The following is an 18,568-nucleotide window of genomic DNA, read 5'->3' as shown; positions in this document are numbered from 1 at the left end:
AGGGCTGGGTTGTACCCTCAGGCATCTGTGGAATAGTGGTCAAAGGTAGTAGGTTTCTTTTAAAAGCCCTGCTGCCATGACAAGGGCTGGTGGTTTGCTTTTTTTTTTTTTAAATTATTATTATTTTTGTACATTTTTTTTTATTGTATTTTCCTTTTTTAACATCTACAGAGGCATTGAATTTCAAAGTAGCCAAGGATTTCCAGGTTGCTCTGAAGAGTTTTCTTCCAGATTTTCTTCTTTTAAGCAATAAATAGCTAGTGGCAGACACAAGATATGAATATGAGAAAGAAAATTTGGGCCAGAGTAAGTCCCTCTAGAGAGCGTAAGAAGTTGGAGGAAGACTGTTGCAACTATTAGCTGGTTTTCTTGGTTTCACTTGCAGAAGAAAAGTTTGGGAAAAATGGTAAGCTGCAGTCAACTACAGGCAGACACTTCCTTGAAAAATAAGTTCTGAATTCCTTTTAAGCTATTTTCCGTTTAGCCTTTTGTAAAGCCCAAGATTCTTTGGTTCTGAGGGGCTGAGATCTTTGGAAGCACATGAGTTCTGAAGAGGAAAATGCCCCTCCATGTATTCCTGTTTCTAGGCTATGCCTTTTGTCTCTGCTGCTAACCTGAATTTTGCAGAGTAGCGAAAGCTCAAAATTAAAGTTAAAACCTCAGCTGCTATCTACAGTTTTCTGAATAGCGACAGTGAGGGAGTTTGATTTTTAGGGGCAATTGTTGCTTGTCAGCGTGTGTGATTTCATGTGTTTAACAGTGTGTTTAAGAAAGTTCTGGTGCGTCGAATTATGGGAAAGCTGGATGCAGAGGAAATACGAATAGGAGGGCCTGTGCAGCCTTACACTTGCTTTCATGTCATGTGACCTGGAACATGTGTCTAAAATTAGCCTTAAAGATGAGTCTTACAGTTCATTACCTTCCAAAGTGTTCCGAGATAGTATTTAGTAATGACGTTGGGTTTTATGTCTTGTGCTGAATAAGGGTAAACCTAAGTACATGCTTAACTAGTTTTCTAATGGGAGGATACTGTAAATTATGTTTAGCATGGTAAATTTTTGAGGTAATTGAAACCTAATAGTTACGAATATAAATATATCTGAAGTGTTGCCCACTTGTTCTGTTTCTGATATATTGCTGTAATATGTTACATTGTTTGTAGGCTATCTTGTAAGAATTAAAGGTTTTGGACAGTAGGAAGAATCCTCTAAAATAGAAACTTTTGTAGCATTCCCTCAGAGCACAGGCAAGCATTTTCTGCTGAAATAAGCTTGATATTTGAAAGAGATGAATGCATCAGTTGAGACTGAGTTCAAAGTATGGAAAATGAATTTTAAAAAACTCAACTGTGAATTGTAAGAAGATTAAAAGAATAACCCGTTAGGACCTCCTGGAGCATCCTAAACCACAGTTTCCTGAAATCAGTTTTAAAAGGAATAAATAGCCTTTTTATGAATTCTAAACTGGGTTCTCTCTCTTTTCAGCTCTTAGTCCGTGCAGGTGCTAAACTGGATATTCAGGATAAAGATGGGGATACTCCCCTGCATGAAGCCCTGAGACACCACACCCTGTCACAGCTCCGCCAACTCCAAGACATGCAAGATGTGGGCAAGGTAGATACTGCTTGGGAGCCATCAAAGAACACAGTAAATAAAATGCATTTATTTATTCCTTCTTTTTTTCCTGTAAATTTGTCTCTCTTATTTGTTTAGTTCTGTACTGTTGAACTGTGTTTCGGCAGCGTAAGTTTACATAGACATTCTGCATTAAACTGCAGTGTAGGCAGAAATCATATTGTTATATGTGGCTCTTCACATGTAGTCATTAACTTTGTTAAAGAAAAATAAAGTTATTTAATTCAAAATATATCTACAAATCTCTCTTCCGCAGTGAACAGGCTGCCAAAAAATCAAAAGTAGCTTTATAGGAAAGAGAGATAAACAGTATTACAGTACAGAATAAGACTAAAATTGCTTTCTGGTATTCAACATCTTGCATGTCTTTGTAGCTTTAATTGTTTAGCTACTTGTATAACCTTCTGAAAGTTTATTCTGTTAGAACAGGGCATTCTATATGTTCATTGTTACGTATCTTTCTGACAGAGTTCATTTCAGAAATTGTGCCATAATAAGGAAATAGTCAAAGAAACTCCAAGTAATAAAGGTCAAAATGTTCTCTTGAAAGAAATGCCTACACCCAAAAAGCTGTGTGAACCCCATATGAAAAGATGAAATTTATAGTTTTGCTGAAAGGCAAAGGAAAAATAAAATTCTGGAGTGATTTGGATTGAGGAAAACAAACGTGTGTCTTTCATATTTAAAGAAAAAGAAACATAACAGGATCAGATTTGCTGAATCATTAGTTATCAGTGTTGTAATAATTTTTTTTTTCTAATTTTAACTGTGGGTGGCAAGTTTTTTGCATTTCATTAAAAAAACCCGAAAAACACCATCTGTTAAAAAACCTGTGTTCAAAACAATAATTCCACTGTACAATAAATGTTTTTCAGACAGGTTACTTCATCTCACTGAAATACACTGAACTAAGCTTTGAAAAGAGATTTAAAATATGGCTGGCACATGTAAGAACACATTTGTGTCCTTTTAAGTGAGAGGAGGAAAGTGATTACAACTCAGTTGTTTCCATGATCTGACATGGGCTCTGAGAGGTGGCCAGAATACTTTGTGTGCATGTATTTAATTGTGAAATGAGTGAACGGGAGATAAATACTTTTTCTCTGATTCTGCATTTCATAAATAGGTTTCTCTGTTGCCCATCTTATTAGTAGAATCTACAATCAAACTAGAGTTGTTGAGTTTTGAGTTTAACACAAAACAAGAGGTGGTTTTTGTTTTTCCTACTGCCTTTTTAACTTTTGGGTTTGGGGGATTTTATGTTCCAAAGAGTGAAATTTTTCTACTTGTTCGGTTTCAGGAAAAAAATTATACTTTTGGTTTATTTCTATTAAAATAATAATTAAAAATGGTTAGAGGAGGAAGACTCCGTGACTAGCAAACAAACAAAATCCCTGCATGATTGTATCTCTGATGACCTAAAAGTGTTCTAATGTTTAAAAATCACAATGAACCAGTACTTCCTATCTTAGCTTGATCAAACTAGTGGTCATTTTTTTGCACTTTGTTTAGCTGCAGAGAAATATTTTGCAGAACTACAAATTTGGGAGGTTTAAGTAGTGTGGAGGAGATTTCGGGGAAGATGTGAAAACTTGCTTATTTTAATTTTATGTGGCAGCACCATAAGATGTGGCTGAAATGTAAAATACGGAATAAAGCCTGGCTAAGATACGCCAGAAAACCCTTTAAGATGGTCAGCAGATCAAAAGATCTTGAAAACATTGTTTTGTGGAAATTAGTAAATGAGAACAATTCATGTACCTAGAGCTATCTTTATTTAAATAAAGGCAATGTAAAAATCCTATAAACTAGATTTTACCAGTAAAAACTTTTACTGGTAAGCCATCTTTAGCCCAAAATTGTGTATCAAAAAAAGATAGGATCTATGCTGCTAAAATACATGCAGGCATCTGGACTTTTAAAGCTATCCAAGGGCACATTTGTAATTTGTCTTGTGTAGAATTGCCAATACAGGTGATGGATAATAGAGGATAAATAGGATTAATGATGTAGTCTGGGAAAACAGTAAGGCTTTCTTTTTCTGAATATGATGGCATAAGTGAAATTGATGGAATCTGGGGGTTTTTATTGTTATTATTGTTTTATTAATTCCTTTAAAGATGGGGAAACATGGCAGATTTCTTTAGTCTACGTGATGGCAAATCTGATAAATGAATCTTTAGTATTTTAGGGCTCATTTTTGCTTGGCTGAATTTTCATTAACTTTGGACTGCTGTGTTGAAGGTACCAACCTACTTAGTCCTGTAAGGTGTCTCTTCATAGTATAGTGGTTCAACAAATAATAATTTCTTCTCTATTTTCCACTTGAATAAACTGAAAACAAGAAATTTCACTTGCAGAATTTTAAATGTTTTTCATATATGATAGTCGGCTGGACAGCAGCTTCATTGAAATTCTGCCATTTGTTACTTTTTGCTTTTGGGTGTGGTTTAAGAAACAATACTCTTTGCTGATATAATGAACTTATTTCATAAATGGAATTATACGGAGTGACTTTTAGCTGCATTAATTTTTAGTAGTTCCTTCTGAATGTCAACGTTAAGCTGTTGTAATACCTAAACCAATTTTTGTCAGGCTTCTTCAGTTGCTTTTTTAGGTATCAATCTGAAAAACACTTGTGTGTGTGGTAGAGTGCAATGGGCAGTGAACCCCATTTCTTTAAATAATTCTGAAGTGCAGTCCCCATCACCACAAAAAGTAATTTCAGCTGGTTTATTAGAGGCAGCGTTGTTGGTCTGGGGCACTTTTAATCCTAAATACATGTATTATTCCCCAGCTCAGTGTCATTTATTTTAACATCGGTATCTTTCAGACCCTTAAAATGCTTTTAAGATTCAAAATGGTGCCACTGCCTAAATCCTGCCTTTTAATGGATGTCAATCAGGTGTTTGCAGCTTCAAAAGTAGCTCAGTAGTTAAAATTACTTGGATGGTATTTATACCATTTGTGTGGATTAAACCAAGATGTCTCCCTCAGAGGCAAATTGACTGGGACTGATTTGTATTGGTGCATCTCAGGGCTAGCACCCTCCAGGGGAGGGTTGCAGCCGTACTAGGCCCTAAAACATGATGGTTTTGTTCAAGGCTTGTTGGGTTTTTTCATTCTGTGTGCCTGAAATGTTGCCAGAGAAGTGTCATGGGATGCAATATTGTCCTGGAGTTCTTGAAGCATACAGCATGCAGAGGCATCTTAGGACTCAAGATTTTCCTGAATAACGTTGATGACTGTTCCGGGCAGACGAGCCAAACTTGGCATAGCGTATATCCACTTCAAGTGAAGGAAATTATTTGAGTTCAATTTTCCTTTTGGAGACACAGTAGCAGTTTTATTCAGAGACGGCTTAGAGCCCATAACATGCAAGTGTGGATAGCAAGAGAACTCTTGTTCCAGCAAATAAGAAAGGACTGTAGCAAATTGTTTGGTATAACCATGCCCTAAAAAAATGTCTACTTTGCCAACTTCAGGGCAAATATGCTTTCACAAAACCTTGTGCTGTCTTAACTGGGTTACTGACATGGTTCAAGGAACTAGACTGAAGCTGGATAAAATCTCTGCTTCATTTCAGCCAGTGCTGTAAACTGAGGTGCAGAAAAATGGTCTGAATTTATGAACAAAAATATTCTGTGATCTGAACACCAAAAAATAATGTCTCTCCATAACCTACTGGGTTTCCTCATATAACGTCTTTCAAGCTGTACTGTTCTTACCTGATCATAGGGTACAGCAAAAGGACCGTGAGTATCTGAACTCATGAGGTGACCTTCAAGAGTACTGTAGCACTTCAGTAATGCTTATTAATACAAGAACTCCTAATTGGAAAAAAGCATGAAAACTGAGGTTTAAAAAGAATTGCTTCACTGGGAAACTGTGTGGCTGTATGTTGAGAAGGATAATCTTGCAGTTATCAAGGCTGGGTAAAGACTTTTAATACATTCTTTATGTGCTGCAAGACATGGACCCAAATCAAGCCTTTTTCTTCACAAGTCATCTCTGAGGGATGGGGGAGGTAACTAGAGGGGTTTTGAAAACTGTTTTCTTCGTAGTTCAGACTTCAAAACATGCAACCTTTAGGGCTGCAGTGACAGGTATCTGGTATTTATTCCTTTATGTTGCTCTGTCTAACATAGCTCATCTAGTTACTTAAATACTAAATGGTTGTTAATCTAGCCCATATTACTTAATTTTTAGGGTTGATATTTGATACCCAGCTTTTAGAAGACCAGCTGCAGGGATAGATTGTACAAACTGAGAGTGGCATAGAAAGACGTACATCAGTCAAGTTGGGCACTGATATCAATTAATGGGAAAAAGGTGCATGCAAAATCCTGCCTCTATCCTAGTGTTGAAGCCTTTATAATTCTGGAATTCAGCACTTAAAACCCCCCGAACTGGAGCTGTGCCAGAGCTGTTCCTTTGAATATAGTCTCATGTAGTTTGCTGGGGGATTTGTGTAGTGTTGCCAGAAGTTTCATATTATATATAGTTTCCATTATGCTGATGCATTTTATCTCCTGAAGCTTTAACACAGAAAGATGTTGGGAGCAGGCCCATTATGCTCCAGAGTAGGTGAATCCTGTCCTTGCTTGGCTATGGTAGTGAGCCTTTTCATTTTTCTACCTGTCCCTGTGAATGGTGTGTAATAGATACACTGATACAGAAATGTAGTAGTAGTTGCAAAAGAGCAAAGGAGCATTACGTTATTAGGACGGGAGGACAGGTATGTGATTTTAAACCCCTCCAGGCTGAGAAGGCAACTGAAGTCTTTCTGGGGCAGGTGCTTTACTCACTATATTAAAAGTAAGTACGCATTTGTTTCTCTGCCCAACTATGTTTTCAGTCTGAGTATGGTGATTGTAGCTGAACTCAGCAATTTTAGTGTACTTAGAGTGAATTCTTGATATACCCGCTAGGACTTTACAGTGCTCATGTAGAAGGACAGCAACTTCACAAGTGAGGATAGGTGTGCAGGAAAGTGAATGCTTCAGTATCTGAATTATTACTTGCTGAATTTAAGTTCCTTAAAGGAAACTTGAGTATAATGGACTCAGTACTAACATGATTGTTTTTAGTGCTAGAGACTCCTCTTTGGGCTTCTGGATTTATATGTGTGTGTGTTGTATGTGCATGTGTGCATGTTAAGTAGTTTTCCTTTAGCCAGACTATTCCTAACTGTTAAGAGTGTCTCAAATTGCTTACATATTTGTTTTCTTTCAGTTAATAATGGGACTTGGCACTCAGGGAGCAGAGAAGAAGAGTGCAGCATCTATTGCCTGCTTCCTGGCAGCCAACGGAGCTGACCTCAGCATTCGTAATAAGAAGGGTCAGTCTCCTCTCGATCTCTGCCCTGATCCTAGTCTCTGCAAAGCACTGGCTAAATGTCACAAAGAAAAAGTCAGGTTTGTATATTTGTATATGTAAAACATGCACTTTCCAAGTCTCTGCTTTCCACAGATTAACTGTGATGTATTTAAAATATGCCTTTTTAGTAATAGTGTTAAAGCTTTTTCTTGCGTTTCAGTGAATTCTTTCTTTTCTGTGGTACATTGAATCCTATTTACAAATATGTTAGCAGGAGCTTACACAAGTCTTGCAGGACTTTCATACATGTTAATATGGGAGGGAAGAGAATGGGAAGGTGACAATGTGCAGATTGAGGTTGTTAGAACTTCAAGCTGTCCCAGAAAAGGGCAGGGGGTGGGTTGGGGATGGAAATCACTGAAAGAATAACTAAGCATTGCAACAGGGTTGCCCAGGTAGGTTGTGAAACCTCTGTCCGTGCAGGTTTTGGAGACTGGAACAGGCAAAGCCCAGTATAACTTAGTGTGAATTAAGTGTTGACTCTGCTTTGAGCTGGTGACCTGAGTACCTATCAACCTGCATGACTGTGGTTCTGTAAAAAGAGGAGGAGGATAAGTCTGATGTCTCAGAAGCACTTCTCTAGGAATTATGATTTCAATGAAATGTCGTGTTATCAAGTGCATATAGCATGAGAAGTTTCAGCTTGCTAATTGTCCTAGTTGTGTTCCTAGTTGTGAATCATGTGTGGCTCACATGATTCTCCTCCTTAATTCCTCTGTGGAAATCAAAAATGTACTTTCAGAATGTCACAGATACCATTTTTGTTGATGCTGCCCTGGTGTTTAAGGTGCTTATTTTCTTCAGAGTCTTTCTGTCTGTCTGTCTGTCTTGGCCTCATCCCTGTGAGTGTTCTTTCTCGCCACCTTTTATGGGCTTGTGAGGGCTGTAGGATTGAGCTGGTTAGGTTCAACACGCGCTCCCTCTGCTGGGTGAGCAGCGGTATAGGACAAAGACCCGAGGTGAATTCACTGTGCGAGTTTGGGGGTTCTTCTACAAACCTGTCCTTTGCTAAGTGTTGGAAATGTATTCAAGATTAAAGTGTTACCTGCAGTTCTGACTCTACAGGGTACATCTCTCAATAAAATAAACTCTCAGGATGGGAGAGAAGGGTTTTCTACGTTCATTCACGAAGTGCTATTCTAACTTGTATGGCCTGTTTCTGTTCAATATCTTTATCTGAGTGTGTGACCTTGCACTCTGGTGTCAACTGTACATTTGGGAAAATACAGTTCAGATTGCTTTATGGTGATACAGTGATGCCTGAATGCATAGGAATATATAGATACATCCAATTGATATTTCTTAAAATGAGTTTGACTGCAGGTTTCTTTGTAGTGGCCAGGTTGGTTCCCGAAGTCCATCTATGATCAACAATGATTCTGAAACCTTAGAAGAATGTATGGTGTGTTCAGACATGAAGAGAGATACTCTGTTCGGCCCATGTGGACACATTGCCACATGTTCTCTGTGCTCACCACGAGTGAAAAAATGCCTCATCTGTAAAGAACAAGTTCAGTCTAGGACAAAGGTAAAAACTTCCAAAGTCTATTGGTTCTCTTCCTGTTTTTAATGGAAAAATAAAACAAAGAGGTCAAGAAAAAGTGTAGTATGTTTTAAGCGATATTTTGCCTTACTTTTGTCTCCCTGCTTGGAATTAATTTTGCATCGTAACAATACCTTCTTCCAACATTGTATGTTACTCTCTTCTGTTTGCCTGTACTCATGTCCTCCCTGCACAGGTCCTCAAAATTGCGTTTTGAGGTATTGAATTAGTTAAAATAACACTGGATGGAGCTTCTTACCATCCACATGCCTTGCCAAAAAGAATGTAAAAGCAAATTAATGTAGAGAGCAGGAGATAAACTTTTCTCATATGTATGTTTATTGTTCTTTACAGATTGAAGAATGTGTAGTGTGTTCAGACAAAAAGGCAGCTGTGCTTTTCCAGCCTTGTGGTCATATGTGTGCCTGTGAGAGTAAGTAAACTTGATGGAGGTTCTTTTTGAAGTAATCTTGAAACAGAACATTCTTAATCACATTGCTAAAAGTGCATTAGTAATCTGACTTCAGGTTACATTATTTTCTGGGCACCTTGTTCAAGCAGGATGAGAGAGAGTTTTCAAATCTCTGTAGTTTATAGGACCCACTCTACTGATTCACAGTAACCTTCATCATTTATGAGAAGATCATTTGCCTTTTGTAAAAGAATTATAGCCTCCTTTCTAGGTTTATATTAAAAGATACAAGTTTGCTCTTTAAGAAGCCATACCTGTTTCCCCTGGAACATTAGGTCAGTAAATGAGATCCTGTGTTCTAAAGGAAAGTGCAGGGAGTGACGACATTCTTGGAAATCCTGGTTTCAAACGTGTGTGATTTTACTTTTGTTAGTATCTGTAATTCTTGTGGAGTAGACATCCATCTGGAGAAAGAGGAGCCTGCTCGCTGAAAATAGATTAAAAGAAGATAAAGAGAATAGGTTTACTTTGATTCCCAAACAAGACATTGTTTATAGGTGTGATTTTGCATAAAATGATGTGAAGATGAACAGAAGTAGTTATTTCTATTATAAGCATTATGGCATTGCTGTATAGCTATTATGAGTAAACAAGCTTATGGATATATGAAGGAAGAAGAATGAAATAGCAGGATTCAGAGTTGATATATTTCTCTGTCCTCTCAGATTGTGCAAGCTTGATGAAGAAATGTGTACAGTGTCGGGCAGTGGTTGAGCGAAGAGTGCCTTTCATAATGTGCTGCGGAGGGAAAGGTACAGAAGATACCACTGATGATATTTGTGAGTGACTCCAAAACCCATTCTCTTTCACATTCCCCCACCAACTTCTTATTCTTTTAAATGACCTAAATCTTTCCTCTCCTTTTTAAAGAAAAGTTTAATAAAAACAGTGTTAAGCCAGGTATCCATTTGCTGTTTGCACTGCTTTCTACATTGGTGGCAGTAGATGCAGTGATACATCACTACACTAAAGGATTGCTTCCAACGTCCAGAGTAGAAACTGAAACATATATGACTCTTGGATGCTTATTAATGAGGGAAGAGCTGAAAATTGCCAGTAGTTGTGCAAGTGAGCAAATAAATGTATCTTTTTTTTACTTCTGGAACTCTCTTAATTGGTAAAGGAATGGTAAATATTTTGCATCTGGGTACAAGCAACTTTCATGACAGATTGTTCAGTTTTACATCTCCTGCTTTGACTAGTTTTTAAATTTCCTGTGATGTCTCTCAGTTTCTATTTATTGTTTGTATTTATTCTGTATGTGTGGTATGCAGTGTTTGAATTGAGTTTATGTGAATTGGAATGTTAGATCATTCTTGTCATACTGTTCCTAAATAGATAAATGTAAGAATAATCTTTTAAATCAGGTTTTTAATACTCACACAGAAATTTAAAATTTGTCATTAGAAATACTTACTCGTTTCTCTTGTCCGGCATTGCTTCCCGGATCGGTCAAATATAGGGGTATTGATCTGAGCTTGTTCAAATTTTGAACAAACTACTTCTGAGATGCTTGTGCAGTTCACTGAAGAGAATTAGCTATGTAGATAAAAAGTCTTTTCAGTGTGAAAGGATTTGGCTTTATTTTTGACATGCAAAGAAATTTATTCCAGGAACTTCACTGGCAGATAAGATCTCTGAGAACATTAAGGGGCTACAGGCATGTTGAGCATCATTATTGAGGAAGTACTTGTCAAAGAAGTGTGGCTGCTAAACACAAAGAAGTTCTTTATGAATTGAGCTGCAGTGATGTCGCAGTAAACTTAATTAGATTATCAAATACGTTTGAGTAACATTACTTCAGGTAATCGAAAAACTGTAGTCAGTACGCTGGTAATAGTTATTCTTGTTTCATTGGATTGATGCATAATCTCTTATCTTTATTTTCTCTAAATTACAGCAAGTGGAAACATTCCAGTTTTGCAGAAAGACAAAGACAACACCAACGTCAATGCAGATGTACAGAAGCTGCAACAACAGTTACAAGACATCAAGGAACAGGTAAAAGTACTGGATGCAAATTTTATGGGCCACTGAAATAATTGAAAAAGCCAATGCATCTTCTGTTATTTAAAACAGAATGATATATTGAAGTGCTAAAGTTTTGACTAAATAACCAATAATTTTTGTGCGTGGTGGCTTGTATGTCTTCTATATGCAGGTTAAAAAAAATAAGAGGCCATGTTTGACAATACATCTATTAGAGCATTTGTGTTGATGTGACTAAAGAAGAATGCCCTGCCTGTTTAGGTGACATGAACAATAATAAAAGTAGAAGTTCTTCAGTATCAATCTTAATCTGGGTTCAATGTAGTAGTCCGCTTTATTCTGTGTACTAGTACATTGCATGCATAAAGCTGTTTGTATTATTTGTTCCCTGGAGGATTACATGACATAAAGGACAATGTTTGTGAAGTATGTCTTAATGTTGCAATCTTGGGTAATGATACTGAAAATGTGATGTCAACCTAGTACTGGATTGTCTTACTTAGATCATATTTGGAAAAAAAGCTACTTATTTTTTGTGTCATGATGGGATAGGAAAATCCACACATTTTAAGTCAAAAGTGTTACTTAAAATATTAAGCGTTCAGGTTTGTCTCTGGGTTATGCTATGGCAGTGATCTGCTATGCTCAAGATTTATTTATTGTTAAATTTCATAATATATATATATTGCATATTTCATACTGCATCACTACTGCCATTGACTGTGTAACCTGTCAAAATCTTTTACAGACTATGTGTCCTGTCTGTTTGGACCGTCTGAAGAATATGATCTTTCTCTGTGGCCATGGAACGTGTCAGCTTTGTGGAGACCGAATGAGTGAATGTCCCATATGCCGCAAGGCAATTGAACGAAGGATCCTTTTGTATTAAGTAGTGGAACCAGTGTCTTTTATTAGCTTATGAAATAGTAAGGACATTTTGATGGTTTAAATCTGTAAGTTTGAAAGGCAGTAAAGGGTTCTAATGAAAACATTTCTAATACTGTAGCACAGGTTCATTACATGGTAATTGTTTAAAGACTGTGAACACACCAAATAAGAGAACAGTATTTGAACAGTCAGCTTTTAGCTTTACTCTTAAAAAACATCTAAGCCTGAAGCTAATTTAAAGCAATCTTTTGGGGGTTTTGTTTTGGGGTTTTTTTTCTTTCTTTCTGTCACCTCCTCTTTAAATTTTAAGGGACAATGTCGTTTTGGTTTCGTGTTTTTTTTTTTTTTTTTTTTTTTTTTTTATGCATCAGGTGCAAGTGATGTAAGGGTTTTTTGGGTTGGTGCTTTTTGTTGTTTTTTTGTTTTTATTGTCAGTTAAATATAAATATTTAGGTTTTTGTTTGTTTGTTTTATGCTTTTCTGGAGAACTTTGACATTTTCTGTGACAGTTGTGATTCACAATAATTTCTGTCTTGAAATATACAATATTGCAAAATCAATACAAAGTGTATACACAAGAGTAATAAATATAATAGTTCCAGAAGATCAAGTCTCAAAATACAATGTTAAGGTAATTCATACTTTATCGTGCCCTTCATTGCTGAGGATGGGTTGGGAAGGAAACAGTAAAAAGAAAAACCTAGTTTAGAAACATTATGTTCCCAAAACTGCACTTTAGTCTATCAGGTTCAAGCTAACTTAACTAGTCAACTTCTTAATTCTGCAAGCCACATAATTTTGTATGAAATTACTTTTAACTTGGCTGAAAAGGAAAATATTTGAGCAATTGGTTAGTTATCCATTTCAGATGAGTGAATTTGATCAGTTGTAAAGGAACATGTATACATATGCAGGGCCATTTAAAAATTGTGAGTTTCAGAATTGGGAAAAATTAGAGATTTTTGCAAGATTTCCTTGCTTAAATTAGTTTTATTATCTCCAGGCAAACAGTGTTAACAGCAGAAGAGAAAATTTAACATTGCTTATTCATCTAAGCAGGGTGTTAACACCAGAACTTATCTGTGAACATTACTGGTAATACTGCAAGTGAAGATACTGCTGACAGAGCAGTGAATTTTGTGAGCCATTCTTAAGTGAGTTGAAGTTGGCTCAAGGAGTTAGCCGTCACTGATGTGAGAGAGAGGTGTTCTTGACCCCAAAAATGCTGCTGTCAGGAACTGCAAACTCTTAACAATTTGATAATGAGTACATCCTTCCATCTTTTTGGGTGGAAGAATGTATGCTGATTTAACAATCTTGTAACTAAAAGGAATGTGTGCTTACTCCTAAGTGATTTGGCAGATTTCTGAGTGCATAGTTTATGTAGCCCTTTGCTATTGTGCATTTAGATGTGCTCTTGCAGAACAAGAAGGAAATCCATGCTGGAGTCACTTAGGTGCCTTACTTGCAGCTAAGATTAATTTCTTATTTAATTCTAATTGTATATGTCAAAAATGTGGAAAAACGAATAGTTCAGGAGAAGGTCCAAGTAAGGATGAAGGCATAAAACTGTGATCTCTACAGACAGATTGACCTCACTCTTTTGAAGCTTATGTTAATATGCTTGAATTGTGCAAACATTGGCAAAAGTCTCAGAAGAATGCTACTAGTAAACTGTAAAGACAGGTGAACTCTTAACCAGTAAGGTTTAAACACTGAATAGACTTTTCCAGGAAACAGCTACAGTGATACATTGGAAAAATGTATGTAGAGTGACTTTTAACGTAGCAAAGTGATGTAATACATAGCCTTTCTATAGCCATCTTTAAGCCTGATCTGGAATTGCAAATGTTCATCATTTTTGGACACAATCTCAATCTGGATTCAGTGTAGTAGTCCACTTTATTCTGTATACTAGTAATCATCTGTTCTCAGATAATCTGTGTATCTGTCATCTTGGCCAAATGAAATAGCCCTCCCTTTTCTTGCTTCTTGGCTCCCTATTCTAAAACACCAAAATTTCAAGGAGCTTTGGAAAGTTTTTTGATATAACGCTGTTTTTCAGTTCACCATTTCACTATCTCCACTTAAGTTCTGGGTGCACCTGAGTCTTCACTGCAATTTTCATTTGGCCAATATGCATCTCACGAAGTCTGACTTTTTTTGTGGTGTGTTTGACAGCTGAACTTTCTGTAGGCTCCGGTTTCCTGTCAGTCTTCCCCTAAAAATAATTTTACAATAGGATGTGCCATGTGACAATCCATTCTAAGTTTTAGCCTGAAAGCATCAGATCTTTACCTGGGTTTCTTCTGGTTCTGGTAGACATATTTTGAATATTGTGTCGTATTTATTCTTCAAGGGGACCTCTATAAACTGTTGTCAGTACAAAGACAGGGTGGATTTCTTCTAGATAACACAGCTCAAAACTGAAACTTGAATATAGCAGTTGGCATCTTCCTAATTCTTTTTCACTGGAACAAGCCAAAGCTACTTGAAAGTATTCCAACTCAGCATCAGTTGAATAATTCAGCTGAGTACGAATTGATGTCCAGCATCCTGGATGGGAAACTGGGGTTGAATGTTAAATACTCCTTGTCTGCAGGAGGCATATATTGTAGCATAGATATGGAAGTGCTCTGTTAAGCTTGTACTTTTCAACAGAGAAGCTGCAAGTTACTTTATAACACTCTTAATACTTGGATACCATTCCCGTCCTGTGGGAACAGAGACAACGACCAAAGGTATTGCTATAGGAGCAGCTTTAGTCTTCTATACTGTGGTCACACTAGATGTGTGTGACTGCATGCAAGTTTGTGATTGGACTCATTCAACAATGTTGTGTGCCAGTTGAAATTAAAGTATGTCAACTTGATGCTATTATGGTACCAAGAAAAACAGACGAATTAGGAAAAACTAGGTAAGCTAACCAACATTCTTGAATTATTAATACAGCCCTCTTATTAATAGGTGAAAGAGCTGTGTCTTGTATTGGGACGGCTACACAGTGCTTGCCTTTCAAAAAACTTAATGAGGAAAAATATTTGCAAATCCTGTATCATTTGTAGAGATAGATATTTAGATTCACACACTGTTTTTTGGATTCCAATGTAGAAGGTGAACTAGTGTTACTGAGGAAACTAGTAAGCTCATTCACTCAATTCAGCCTGGCATCATCTGTGCAACTTGCACAGAGTGCAATTTAATTGGGTAACAAATAGTAAAGGGTGAAAAACAGAAACTCAGCTCCAAGCCAAAGAGGATTATAACGAGAGTAAAGGCTGTGTCATTGAGCCTCTGTCTTCAGCAAAAGTTGAAAGTGTAAATCTCATTATTATGTAAAATTTGCAAACTTTGTTTATTGTGATTATCTCCCAGTACTTAATAGCAGTTTGTTTCTTGAAACCCTCAAGAATGTAATAATAGATATTTTTCAGGTGTGAGGTATGCTCAGATGTTCAAGTGAAATGCCCTTTTTTTTTTTTTTTTTCTTTTACATTTACTAAAATACATAAATGGTCACATCAGTACACAGTGATTTAATTTATAAAGGCTACCTTAGGCTACCTTAGAGGCTAAGAGGATATGCTGTAGCTTTTTCACTTCTGTATAACTATATTTGACCTTTTTTCCCCAAACCAACTGGCTATGACTTACTATACCTCAAGCTCATATGGCACTTCTCAAAATTTGGGCTATTATTACCTACTTCCCATTCGTTGAAATACTGTGCACTTGCATGTTGGAGTTTGGACGAATCCTATTTTGCTGAACTAGATACTGAAAATTACTCTGTCAAGAGAATAAACAAGTTTCTTTGTAAATATCAAAGTTTGATGAGGAGGTGTTGTTCTTAACTGGGACTGGGTGAGGATATAGCAGATTTGCACAAGTACTTGTGCCTTGTTAGCATAGTCTTACGATTGGTATTTTAGCCTCTTTTAAAGACATGAAATGGTCTTTTAAAATTAATCTAAGTACTTATTGTGTAGATATTTTCTAAAGATGGAGTTTTATGTATGCCTAATTATTTTTAGCAGTATTAATTGCAGTTGGTGTAAACACTAAATTGTTTGAAGAAGCTGCTTTGAGCTAGTGATCTAAGCTTCCCCTGCAAAATTAGATGTCAGAAACTTCATTTTACTCTTTCGGTAGCAGCTGGTGAACTGAAGAGCCTGTCCTGTTCTTTGTGCTGCTTGGGTCAAGTTTTCACTTAAAAAAAACCCCAACAACACTACAGCCTAACTTTTAGCAGTGCTACCTCCTTTCTATCAAAGTACTGAATTGTTCTCTAGTTGTTCTGTGTCTTTGGGAGGGGATGGGGAAACATGTCAGTTTTGGTTTGCTTTATCAGTTTTGATGTCAGAATACAGTGCGAAGGTTGTTTTAACTGACTGTATAAACTACGTACAATGGAAGTGTGTGATTTGCCACAATGTACGTTGTATATCATTCTTGCGTAAGTTGCTGGAATTTGTACTATTGTCTTTTTATGCATTTCATAATTTGTGTTGACAAAGCAAAACTGTTATCCGCAGAAGTGTTAGTATGTGCCATTTTTATAGCTAAGCCTGTGGTAAATATGAAAGTTCTGACTCAGGGCTTTTTAACAGCTTAAAAGTTCACAATATTCTTCAGCACATCTTGGAGAATGTTAGAGATTTAATGACTGTATAGTGCCTTGATAGAACTGTTGAATGGGCAGCAGCCATAGAGTCCTTACAGAATGCGAGTATCGTTTGAATCCAGTTAATGAGTTGATAGTATAATCATAATAACCCTGCCATGGATTTATAAACTTGTATATACTTTCTCTAAAGGAAAACTGGCAAGTTTGGGTATTGTTAAGCTTTCTGAAAGTTGTTTGTTGCACCAGTCATGGGGGCCTGAAGGGCATAGTCAGTTTTACAGAAGCAGTATTTGTGCAAAGACAGCTGATAAAATGCTCTGTGTGTGACATTTTTAGTGTGAGGGAAGAGGTCACTGTATAAACAAACATGTAAAAATACTTGCTTTACGCTGGCCCAGTAAGTCTTTTATAAGCGGGAGAGAAATAATTGCGACAAATCTGTATGTTTGCATGCCATTTCATAGTTGCAAAAGATTAAGTCTCATTTTGAGCTTCTAGGAAATACTTTCTTTGTCCCAAGATTTAGTGTCCTTATGAATGCAAACTATTCATATTAGGAAAGAGGTTTGACTGAACCACAGGAACATTTTTTGCTTTTGTTAAAAACAACTTTGTATTTTCAGTGAATTGTAGTTTTTGACATTACTGTTTATTGGAGAAGATTAAGGTTGTCTGTGTGAATGTAGTGGATTTCTATATGCAGATAGCGTTATATAATTGCTTTCATTAAAACTGCTTAGCAAGTTCTAAGCTTTTCAAAGGAAATGCTGATGTACTGTATGGTTAATAAAACATATATGATGTATACTGACTTTTTCAAAAGCTTCAATTTAAAAGTGTAATTGGACTGATTTAATGCTAATTTTTGTGCACACATCATTGAGAAGGGAGCGGTGGCTCGTTTGACTTCCTCCTCATTAGCTGTAATGATGTTAGATGTCACCACAGAATTAGAACATCATATACCTGAAGCAAATGTTTGGTAACTCTGTTAGTTCCTGACATACAATGTTCAAAAGCACACCAGAGTTTGTTTATTGAGAAAGTTTGCAGTCCAAACTTCAAAAAAAAAATCTGGTTCTTTATAATGTGTCCCTGAAGAGCGAGTTTGTAGCAACATCAGAAATTCTACGTGCCTTTGAATCTCCCACATACTCAAATATTGTTTAAGCAGCACAGTAGAAGTATGAAAAGTGGATTATGTTGTAACTTTGATTTAAAATTTTTATCTATTGCATATATTGCATTTTTTATGCAAATATGCAGTTCATAATACTGATTGGAGCTGCTATTAAGTTTTTGTTAGACTCCTGGTTTACTTATAATTGAATGGCCTTTACAGATCTGGCTATGGGAATGTGATCACCTAAAAATCTCCTGCCAGATACAGTAACTTCTGTATTCTGAGAGAACAGTTGCTGCATCATTGTTCATACTTTTAGAATTCAATTTAATGGATGCATTAAAAAATATATATCTCTGTAATGAAAAGCAACAAAACCAACCAGACTTTGATGGCTTACTGTTTTAATTTATCATAGTGTACAGGTGAAAAATGAATTGACACAATAAAAAGTTTGTTGCTCTCTTTCTCGGTTTCTTTTCATTTGTCAAGATTTCTTCAGCTTTGGTTTATGTGACACTTCTATATGAAAACATATTTTCAGATACCCTTTTATCTTCTATTTGAAAACAGTTGATGCAAATTGCCAAGTACATTATAAGTAGCCACATGATCCTTGCTTTGGGACTTAAAAGCTGTTCACACACCTCTCCATACCTGTTCATTGAAAGTGATGGGGAACAGCATTGGCATAAGACTTGGTCTCTGTGAGCTGTTGGGTTTCAGCCCCTACTGGGAGTTACAATGAAAGCTGCTGGTTTTGCTACTATTTTATATTGAAATTTTCAGATTTTGAGAAGGCTGCTGCATACTGTACAATGTAATTAATATAATATGTTATAATATTAATAACAATAATTAAAATAATATTGTATTATTAATATATAATATTATATAATTGATTTCTGTATAG

At 36.4% G+C, this 18,568-nt stretch overlaps 1 protein-coding gene across 8 annotated transcripts in view; it reads left to right on the top strand.

Moving 5' to 3' along the window:
- The window catches only part of MIB1 (mindbomb E3 ubiquitin protein ligase 1), a 73,507-nt gene extending 55,385 nt beyond the window's left edge, over positions 1-18,122 (top strand). For 4 of the 8 annotated variants that reach the window (XM_030478413.1, XM_030478468.1, XM_030478458.1 and 1 more), the window contains 7 exons: positions 1,485-1,646; positions 6,870-7,051; positions 8,349-8,541; positions 8,911-8,989; positions 9,694-9,807; positions 10,929-11,029; positions 11,766-18,122. In XM_030478413.1, coding sequence (XP_030334273.1) covers positions 1,485-1,646; positions 6,870-7,051; positions 8,349-8,541; positions 8,911-8,989; positions 9,694-9,807; positions 10,929-11,029; positions 11,766-11,906 — 972 coding nt within the window. In that variant the 3' untranslated portion in view covers positions 11,907-18,122. Of the gene's footprint in view, positions 1-1,484; positions 1,647-6,869; positions 7,052-8,348; positions 8,542-8,910; positions 9,008-9,041; positions 9,614-9,693; positions 9,808-10,928; positions 11,030-11,765 lie in introns of those variants that run through there. The other 4 variants (XM_030478423.1, XM_030478440.1, XM_030478432.1 and 1 more) reach the window with 4 other exon arrangements.
- Positions 18,123-18,568: the final 446 nt, after the last annotated feature.

Source organism: Strigops habroptila, chromosome 1, assembly GCF_004027225.2.
Source record: "Strigops habroptila isolate Jane chromosome 1, bStrHab1.2.pri, whole genome shotgun sequence".
NCBI classification, from domain to species: domain Eukaryota; kingdom Metazoa; phylum Chordata; class Aves; order Psittaciformes; family Psittacidae; genus Strigops; species Strigops habroptila.
Note: the sequence above shows the minus strand (reverse complement) of the source record. Positions and strands in the feature narration are given on the sequence as shown.